This window comes from Emys orbicularis, chromosome 3, assembly GCF_028017835.1.
Source record: "Emys orbicularis isolate rEmyOrb1 chromosome 3, rEmyOrb1.hap1, whole genome shotgun sequence".
Classification (NCBI taxonomy): Eukaryota; Metazoa; Chordata; order Testudines; family Emydidae; genus Emys; species Emys orbicularis.
In genome coordinates this window covers 216,383,637-216,394,219 of record NC_088685.1, presented here as the reverse complement: position 1 = coordinate 216,394,219, position 10,583 = coordinate 216,383,637, and the positions used below count along the sequence as shown (strand labels likewise).

Sequence of the window (10,583 nt, the reverse complement as noted above, 5' to 3'; positions counted from 1 at the left end):
CAGTTTAGCACAGGTCTAACGAGCCAAGGGCTAGAAGCTGAAGCCAGACAAATTCAGACTAGAAATAAGGCCCCACATTTTTAAGAATGAAGGTAATTAACCATTGGAACAGCCTACCAAGGATCTGGTGGCTTCTCCATCACTGGAAATTTTTAAATCAAGATTTGATCTTTTCCTATTTCAACCATAGCTAGTGGATTTGAAGTAGGAATTAATTAAGGAAAGTCCTGTGTTATGCAGGAGGTCAGACTATATGATCACAATGAGCCCTTCTGGCCTTAATGTGTGAATCTAAGGGGGGAAAATGAATACAGTGCCAGTAGAATTATCAGTGATCAGATTGCATGGATCATGTAGTCTCTGGGTCAGATCCTGGGCTGCATTGGGGTGGTTTTGCTCTGCTACCACCAGCACCAAATTCGTAGATCTGGAGTGGGGAGGATCTCCACGATATCAGCAGATCCTTGCGTGTCACCTCTGCATTCCAGGGCTGGTGCTAGAGGCATAGCTGGGGCATCTTTGTACCTCAGTGAGTCCCAGTTGCTCTGACAGTTCCTTGATGGCCATTGGTAGCCAGAGGCGCTCTGAGGGTAGGGGATTGGCCAGCACAATCAGCTCCAGAAAGGTTATGTGCACGCATACCCGCGTCCCACTCCTTGGCTTCAGCTTGGGAACTGGGCCTTCTTTGTCTACAAGTCATCTTGAAAATTCATTTTTATTGAGGAAGTAAAAGCAATACAGTGAAAGTGAGTAATAAGCAAGATCTTTCTACAGTTAGGTAGGCATAAGTCCTGCATCAGCTACTAGCGCCAGATGGAAGATTAACTATTCAAATGATGAAGTTGAGCAGATTTAAATCTTCTCAGAGAAATTTTCTACCAGCGGAGCCCAGGACTTGGGTTGAGATGACGTCCATTTTTATTATTTAAGCAACACAAGGTCAAGCTGATCTTGCAAATCACTGCTCCTGCAGATCCTTAGTCCTGTGAATGGTCCTTAGGCCGTATTTCCACAAGGAACACTTAGCCAGTGTACTTTACATGCCTAGTGGGGGGCGTGCAGCTTATGCTGGCAATACTGCACTGTTGCTGGTATAACTTACTCCATCCCCCTCTTGCAAAATGAGCTATACCAGCCAAAGCGCAGCTCAGCTCGTATAACTAGAGGGGGGGTTCTGCCAACACAGCTGAGTCAATCACATCACACCCCATCCAACCTAGCTACACTGGCTAATGCTTGTTGTGGAGACCTGGCCTTAGTGCTGCACATAGGCCCAGATCCTCAAAGGTAACTTCCCATGGGAGTGAGGTAGCTGAATGCCTTTGAGGATGGAGGCCACAGACCCCCTGGCTTTAGTCCCTACTTGTATGAGTATGAGCTACCCGTACAAAGGTGTTTCTTTCTCTGGGGGCTTCTCTACACTAGTAAGTTGGACTGTTTTATACCTAGATGAGAGGGCAATAAGTATATCTGTGTTATTCGGTTTACCTGCATCCACACTAGTGCCTTTCCTGGTATAACTGTACTGGTAAAACATCACACCCCCTAACCGAGACACAGGTAACACTTTGTCTTTTAGGCCTGGTCTATACTAGAGATACAGAGAAGCTGGGCTGCATGGGGCAGCCCAGAGGAAGGAATAGTGGGTAGATTTATTTTTGGTTCACTTCTGGGGTCACAGAAGTGAGGTTTTAGTTAGCACTTGAATGGCAGAAGGTTTGGTGCAGAAAAAAGCACTGGTGGGGGAGTGGGAAGAGACAAACATGACAGGGCAAGTGGGAATGACTCAAAGACAAGCTCATCCCGAGTGGAGATTGCATGGCCCTGAAGGAAGACAGGGATTCCATGGGGAAGGAGAAAGGGGAGAGGAGTTTAAAAGAGGCCTTGACATGGTCCAATTGATGGATGAGGAAGACAAGTTTTGTAGCCACTAAGGGCCAGGTTTTAAAGGTATTTAGGCGCCTAATTCCTATTGAAATCAACGGAGGTTAGGTGCATAAGTCCCTTTGGGGATCAGGGCCTCAGCGCTGGCCTAACTCTCCCTCTGTTGACATCAAGGGGAGCTTTACCAGTGATTCCAATGGGAGCCGTCAAGCCAGTGTCGAGAGCTTTTACAAACGCCATCCTTAGGAGATGTCCTGGCACCTGTCACCTCTGCCTGTGCTGGAGAAGTTTGGAAGCTCCTGCTTAAGTGATTTCCCCTGCTCCCCTCCCACTACCAGAGCACTTTGTGATGAATTTCTCCTTGTGGCTGCAGAGGTGACTCCTCAAGCTGCAGTAAACTTGAGCCAAGTTGTGTGGTTGTACTCCTCTCCTGGCCGCAGCAGTGCACTGGGGAAATGGGGCTGTGGAAAGAAAAACACAGTATCTTGGATCGGACAGTCTCACAGCTTGGGGCCGAGTGCTATCACTGCTCAGCAAGAGCCATTTTTAGCTTTGGTAAAAAGATCTAAAATCCTCATGCTCCTTTTAACTGTCACAGTAGCCTTCTAAGGTGAGGTGGTTTAACCTGATCCTGCTTATTGTTAGCTAACTAAGGACACATTTAATGCTGCTCCTGCAATGGAAATGCTAGGACCAAATAGGCTACTTCAAACAGCTTAGTTTAACATTTGTTTTAAGCCTCAGCATCGGCGTCGTTTTGTGCATTTGAAACAGCTGTTCTGTTCCAGGCACAGCTCTCCCACGGGAGGGGAACGTTGTGAAGTGAGCTGTACATTGTGGTTCACAGTTTGGCTGCAGGAGGCCACGTGTGTTTTCACAGGCTCTCACACCTGCGAACGGGAGCAGGGCATGGGCGAAGCGATGTCAGGCCTGAGTACTGTAGGAACCGTTCATTGCTAAGACACAGTTCAGGACACCTGGCACGAGGGAAGGGACCGCAGGGAGTCCCTGAAATGGAGGGGGATGGGAGGTGGTTCACAGAGAGCTTGTGGGGGGGAAGGGAGGGCTGCAGGGAGCCCCTGGTGGGTGCAATGAGCCCACCTGACAAAAGGAACCAAGTGTGCGACCCCCTGGTTGCTAAGATACAATCATTCAGCAAGTGACAATATCTCCTCCTTCTACAGGAAAAGCATTCAGCTACCTCCTTACACACCCAGCTTCTGGCATTTGATAGGGCTGTTACATGGGGGGGGCTGGTGGTGCATTTGGTTAATACATTCCTGGAAACCTGAGTCCAAACTGAGATCCAGGAAGCGGAGGTTATTTGTGGTGCTCCTAGTGGCGTTTTGTCATGACCCTGGAGTTACTGCATCTACATTAGGAGGCACACACCCTAACCAACCTCGATCTACTGGTACAAAGCTGTGTAGACCAGGCCTAAGGAGCCATTGCGGCTCCATGAGCATGTGTGTCACTTCCATTAGCTCAGAGGAGCCCTTCCCCCCCAGCGCTGGTACGGATTTCCAGGACAGCAATAGTTACCTTATTAACTGCATCCGGCCAGTTCTGTGTTTCAAGGCAGAAGGCTGAATGCTTGGGATACACAGAGCCCCCTTTGCCCTCCAGCGAGCCGTCCAGGAAATTTCCAGTGTAGAACTGGATCCCAGGCTGAGTGGTGTAAACTTCCATCGTCCTGCCACTAGGGGGATGATGTGCTCTGTATAAAGAGAGGCAGGTTTGTACCCAGGGAGCAAGGACAGAAAGCAAGAGGGGGAAGGAGCGAAACCTGGAGAGCAAGGAAAGAGGATAGGCTGAGAAGAACTGACCAGCACTTCAGGACACAGTGCAAGACTCCCCTCTTTGTCCCAGCTTCCCCACAGGAAGAGTGACATTAATGAGAAGCCTGCTAGAGGAACCAGAAGGTCAGTCTGCAGCTCATGCAATTTTGTAGGGCACTTCGCCTCCCTGGCAGTTAGTGCAGTCTACATGCCCAGGCAATGAGGAGGCCAAGAAGACAAAGCGGTGGGCCGCTGACAGGAGGCTGATGGCAGTGGATGGCCTATGGGACAGGAGTGGAGGGGATGGGAGCAGCAAGACAGGGCGTGGGGGAGGGAAAGGGCCATGCATTGCATTGACCAGGGAAGTGAGAGCCAGACAGGGTGAGTGGCAAGGAGCCAGGAAAAACAGGAGCCAGCAGGGCAAGGAGAGGGGAGAAGGATGGTTCCGTGGTCAGGGTGCTGGCCCGGTATTCAGGAGAGAGGTTCAACTCCCTGCCCAAGGCTCCCACTGTGACCTTAACTCAATCTCTCTGTGCCTCAGTTCCCCATCTGCAGCACGGGGACGGCAGCACGGCCCTGCCTCACAGGCCTCTTGTAAGGGGAAATACATTAAAGACTGGGAGGCTCAAATACTCTGGTAATGGGGGGCCTTTAGATGGAAGGGACAGAAAATTGGGACCTTCCTTCAGAGTCCCCAGTCGATGCCCTCTGTGCTGCAAGCACAACTGGTGCAAACCAGAAAGACCTGAAGCCAGGGAGCCACCACTGCTTTACACAGCTGATGCATCGAGTTCCCACCTTGCACAGTAGCGTCGAGCCGCCGACTGTTCCAAGCAGAAGTTATGGTCAAAGCCAGGGAGCTGAAACTTCTGCATGTGTCTTCCAAGCTCTACCGGCTTCCTCAGATCAAAAGCTGTGTCCTGCACCGCAGCCACCTCTCCTGGGGGGAAATAGCACAGGGAAACTCTCGGTGAGCAGACAGCCTGTTCTAGCAGCTCACAGAGAGGCTCCAGGAACCACAGAAAAAAGGACACTGCAGCTCTGAAATACTGAACGATGTCAGTGAATAACCCTGCGGTAGAAATAATAGAAATAAACATAGGACTAGACGGGACCTCAACAGGTCATCTAGTCCAGTCCCCTGCACTGAGGCAGGACTAAGTCTTAGGGTATGTCTACACTACGAGAGTAGTTCGATTTCACTTAAATCGAATATGTGGAATCGATATTACAAAGTCGAACGTGTGTGTCCACACTAAGGACAGTAATTCGACTTTGTGAGTCCACACTAACGGGGAAAGCGTCGACATTGGAAGCGGTGCACTGTGGGCAGCTATACCACAGTTCCCGCAGTCCCCGCTGCCCATTGGAATTCTGGGTCGAGCCGCCAATGCCTTCTGGGTAAAAAAATGTGTCGAGGGTGCTTTTGGGTAACTGTCGTCATCCGTCCGTCACTCCCGCCCTCCCTCCCTGAAAGCGCCGGCGGGAAATCAGTTCGCGCACTTTTCTGGTCAGTGACAGCGCGGATGCCACAGCACTACGAGCATGGAGCCCGCTGCGACCATCGCTGTAGTTATGGCTGTTGTCAACACCTCGCACCTTATCATCCACCTTTCCCAGAGGCAGATGCTGAGAAATCGGGCGAGGAGGCTACGGCAGCGCGGTGAGGACCTGAAGTCTGAGAGTGGCACAGACCTGTCACAAAGCACGGGACCCCGCGCCGAGGACATCATGGTGGCAATGGGTCATGTGGATGTTGTGGAACGGCGATTCTGGGCCCGGGAAACAAGCACGGACTGGTGGGACCGCATAGTGCTGCAGGTCTGGGATGAATCACAGTGGCTGCGAAACTTTCGCATGCGGAAGGGGACTTTCCTGGAACTTTGTGAGTTGCTGTCCCCTGCCCTGAAGCACAAGGACACCCGGATGCGAGCAGCCCTGACTGTCCAGAAGCGAGTGGCCATAGCCCTCTGGAAGCTTGCAATGCCAGACAGCTACCGGTCAGTCGCGAACCACTTTGGCGTGGGCAAATCTACCGTGGGGGTTGTTGTGATGCAAGTAGCCAACGCAATCGTTGAGCTACTGCTCTCAAAGGTAGTGACCCTCGGAAACGTGGAGGTCATCATAGATGTCTTCGCCGCGATGGGATTCCCAAACTGCGGTGGGGCTATAGATGGAACTCACATCCCTATCCTGGGACCGGACCACCAGGCCAGCCAGTACATTAACAGAAAGGGCTACTTTTCAATGGTGCTGCAAGCACTGGTGGACCATAGGGGACGTTTTACAAACATCAACGTCGGATGGCCGGGCAAGGTTCATGACGCTCGTGTTTTCAGGAACTCTGGTCTGTTTAGACGGCTGCAGGAAGGTATTTACTTCCCGGACCACAAAATAACTGTTGGGGATGTGGAGATGCCTATAGTGATCCTCGGGGACCCAGCCTACCCGCTAATGCCCTGGCTCATGAAGCCCTATACAGGCGCCCTGGACAGTGAAAAAGAACTCTTCAACTACCGGCTGAGCAAATGCAGAATGGTGGTGGAGTGTGCTTTTGGACGTCTCAAGGGGAGATGGAGAAGCTTACTGACTCGCTCTGATCTCAGCGAAACCAGTATCCCCATTGTTATTGCAGCTTGCTGTGTGCTCCACAATCTCTGTGAGAGCAAGGGGGAGAACCTCCCACCCCGCCATAAAGGTGAGGCAAATAGCATGGCTGCTGATTACACCCAGCCAGACAGCCGTGCGATTAGAAGAGCCCAGCGGGACGCGCTGTGCATCCGGGAGGCTTTGAAAGCTAGGTTCCTGAGTGAGCAGGGTAACCTGTGACTATTAAGTTTGTTTACAGAGAAGCTGAACCTGCCCCCGTTTCTTTACCCGGTTAATGTTCACTATCCTCTCCAGTTACATACCCCGTTCACCCCCTTCCAACACACGTTTAAAAATAAAATCAGTTGAAATTTGTTAATGAACACCGTTTTCTTTATTACTGTTTTCGTGGGAAAGTGTTGAACCTGGGACGCAGACTGTGGTGGGGAGCGGGTGTAGTGTAGTGATGCAGAGGACGCTTCTAAACTCGAGGAATGACAGGCTCCGCAGTGGCGGACTGGTTGTTGCAACGGAGCCTGCCATCCCTCCTGATCGGGACTCTGTGTGTGGGGGCTATGTGACTTTGTGGCAGGGGGAGGACGGTTACAGATCCCCTGCTGTGTGGCTCTGTGATCCAGGATAAGGACTGCTGCATAAGATCTCTAACCGCCCTCCCCCGCCACAAAGTCACATAGCCCCCCCCACACACAGAACATGAAAACCACCTCCCATACTGACCAGGGTAACTAGTGACTGCACTGTGTATGTGCCCTGCTGCTGGACCTGCCCCCGCCTCTGTACCCTGCTAAAGGTGACTGTCCTGTCCAATTACCAACCCCCTTCCCCCCCTTCAGACAGACTCTCCTCTAAAAGAACATGATGGAAACAGTAATTAACAGAAACGTATTTTTTATTAGCAACTACACATGAAACTGGGGGATGAAACTGGGACGGGGGCTTGGGTGAGGCGGGAAGGAAAGGACTTATCAAATTTTGAGGAATGACAGCCTTCTGGTACTTGAGCAGTCTGCAGGGGTGGAGTGAGAGTTTTCACGGACTCTGCCGCCCCTCCTTCTTGGGACTTTGGGTGAGGGGGGTATGGGACTTTGTGGCGGGGGAGGGCGGTTAGAGATAGACTGCAGCGGGGCTCTGTCCTCCTGCCTCCGGTCCTGCAGAACATCCACAAGGCGCCGGAGCGTGTCCGTTTGCTCCCTCATTAGTCCAAGCAGCGTTTGAGTCGCCTGCTGGTCTTCCTGCCGCCACCTCTCCTCCTGTTCCATGTGTGATCGGTGGATTTGGGACAAGTTATCCCTCCACTGGGTCTGCTGTGCTGCCTGGGCTCGGGAGCAGCCCATAAGTTCCGAGAACATGTCCTCCCGTGTCCTCTTCTTCCTACGCCTAATCTGCGCTAGCCTCTGGGAGTGTGATGCCAGGGTAGGTCAGGAGACAGCCGACGCTGTGGGATGGGAAAAAGGGAGTGAATTCCTCAGAAAGATAAATTTAGTTGTGAACAAAGAACATAGTCTTTCTCTGTGAACAAGACCATGCACAGCACCTATCACATGCGCACTCAGGACAAGGTCGAATTTTCGGCCTTCGCATTCAGTGCCTGGGGTCTTGCAGTGCAGATCAGACAAGCGGGACAGGACAGCGGAATTTGGGTAACAGGCTGACATGGTAAGCCGTAGACTTGTGGCTGCTTAAAACTTTAATAATAGCACTGGCCTCCTTTCACGTTCAAAGCAATGCCAGTCCCTGCTGCCAGCAATCCGGCAAGCATGAACTTTGCCCCTGTCCCACCCCCTCGCGGCTGTTCCAGGGAAAGATCCCTGTATGCTGCCCCTCTCCCGCCTCCACCGCGTGGCTGTAAACCGCCGGTTACAGTTCTGTAAAGGAACAGGCAAGCAGTCCCAATACTAACATTCCCCTACCTAATTCAAAGCAGGTCACCATGAGCGACATCACTCTGATGAGGATATCAGAGACGGAGAAAGAAAGGATGCTTCGGGAAAGCATGCAAAGACCAGGGCCGTATGCCGCCATGCTCTGCAGGGCAATGATCCCGGAGTACTTGCTTGTCTCCTGGCGCGGAAACGTTTCATACCACAGAGGACCCAATAAGGCCGCTTTCCCCAGGAACCTGATGCAAAGGCTTTCCAATTACCTACAGGAGAGCTTCGTGGAGATGTCCCAGGAGGATTTCTGCTCTATCCCCGGTCATGTAGACCACATTTTACTGTAGCTGCACTGGCAGGGGCTAAACAGTAGAGCGCCTAGGGCAAACCAATCATGCAAAACCGGACATTGTTAGATTTTTTTTCAGTAGTTGCACTGCCAAGGACTGAAACGTTAAGCGCCTAGGGCAAAGTAATCATGCAAAACCCATTGTTAATATTGTTAATATTCCTGTTCTGTTAAAAATAAATGTTTATATGTTTAAAACACTTACCGACTGATCCTTCCCCTGATTCTGTGTCCGGGTTAACGCCTGGTGACGGTTGGTAGGGGATCTCTGTAAGGGTGATGAAAAAATCCTGGCTGTCGGGGAAATCAGCGTTGTAAGCGCTGTCGACTGCCTCGTCCTCCTCATCTCCTTCCTCATCTTCCCCCTCCGCTAACATGTCCGAGGAACCGGCCGTCGACAATATCCCATCCTCAGAGTCCACGGTCAGTGGTGGGGTAGTGGTGGCGGCCGCACCTAGGATGGAATGCAGTGCCTCGTAGAAACGGGATGTGTGGGGCTGGGATCCGGAGCGTCCGTTTGCCTCTTTGGTCTTCTGGTAGCCTTGTCTCAGCTCCTTGATTTTCACGCGGCACTGCATTGCATCCCGGCTGTATCCTCTCTCTGCCATGGCTTTAGAGATCTTCTCATAGATCTTTGCATTCCGTCTTTTGGAGCGCAGCTCGGAAAGCACGGACTCATCGCCCCACACAGCGATCAGATCCAAGACTTCCCGATCAGTCCATGCTGGGGCCCTCTTTCTATTCTGGGATTGCACGGCCATCTCGGCTGGAGAGCTCTGCATCGTTGCCAGTGCTGCTGAGCTCGCCACGATGTCCAAACAGGAAATGAGATTCAAACTGCCCAGACAGGAAAAGGAATTCAAATTTTCCCGGGGCTTTTCCTGTGGCTGGTCAGAGCATCCGAGCTCGGACTGCTGTCCAGAGCGTCAACAGAGTGGTGCACTGTGGGATAGCTCCCGGAGCTATTACCGTCGATTTCCATCCACACCTAGCCTAATTCGACATGGCCATGTCAAATTTAGCGCTACTCCCCTCGTTGGGGAGGAGTACAGAAGTCGAATTTAAGAGACCTCTATGTCGAACTAAATAGCTTCGTGGTGTGGACGGGTGCAGAGTTAATTCGATGTAACGCTGCTAAATTCGACATAAACTCCTAGTGTAGACCAGGCCTTAGAGACCATCCCTGACAGGTGTTTGTCTAACTAACCCGTTCTTAAAATCCTCCAATAACAGAGAGTCCACAACCTCCCTAGGTAATTTGTTCCAGTGCTTAACCACCCTGACAGATAGGAAGTTTTTCCTAATGTCCAACCTAAATCTCCCTTGCTGCAATTTAAGCCCATTGCTTCTTGTCCTATCCTCAGTGGTTAAGGAGAAAAATTTATCACCCTCCTCCTTGTAACAACCTTTTACTTACTTGAAGACTGTTATGCCCCATATTGTATTACCAACCCAGCAAAGCAATTAAGCACATTCATATCTTTACGTTCCTGGGACTACTTTTGTGCTTAAAGTTAAGCATGTGCTTGAGTGTTTTATTAATTATTATTATTATTATTATTAACAATACCGCAGCACCTAGGAGCCCCATCGTGGGCCAGGTCCCCCTGCATCAGGTGCTGTGCAAACACAGAACACAATGACAGTTCCTGTCCCAAAGAACTGATGTTCTAAGTAGTGAATCTGCTGAATCAGGGCCTTACAATCTGGGTGTTTTTAGAACTCCTTAGACAACTTTTTAAAGTGAGCATTTCATGCTGCAGAAAAGTGGATAGCCTGAGAGAGGGAAGCCCTTTGCTTCGTGACAGAACGAGTTCCTGTACAGGCCCTGTCTGTGCAGACTTCCTACAGGACAGAGCCAATACGGCTCAACCTGGCGCCGAAGGGACCACTTGTAGGGATGACAGACTAGTCTCCCATTGACTCCTTGGTGCTTTCAGTAGCGACGCCAACAAGGACACTGTGCAGGAGGGTTCTGTGCTGCCCACAGTGAACTGGACCGAGCTCACAGGCTAATTTCATGCAGACCAGCAATCGGGCATCAGAATGGCACAATCAGCCCCTAATGCATTAATACAGTCAATGTTT

At 51.1% G+C, this 10,583-nt stretch overlaps 1 protein-coding gene across 1 annotated transcript in view; it reads right to left on the bottom strand.

The window, feature by feature from the left end:
- Positions 1-699: 699 nt before the first annotated feature.
- Positions 700-10,583, bottom strand: part of GALM (galactose mutarotase) — a 35,480-nt gene continuing 25,596 nt past the window's right edge. The window contains exons 5-7 of the mRNA XM_065401306.1: positions 4,461-4,602; positions 3,427-3,601; positions 700-2,345 (exon numbers count right to left, since the gene is read on the bottom strand). Coding sequence (XP_065257378.1) covers positions 2,268-2,345; positions 3,427-3,601; positions 4,461-4,602 — 395 coding nt within the window. The 3' untranslated portion in view covers positions 700-2,267. The remainder of the gene's footprint in view (positions 2,346-3,426; positions 3,602-4,460; positions 4,603-10,583) is intronic.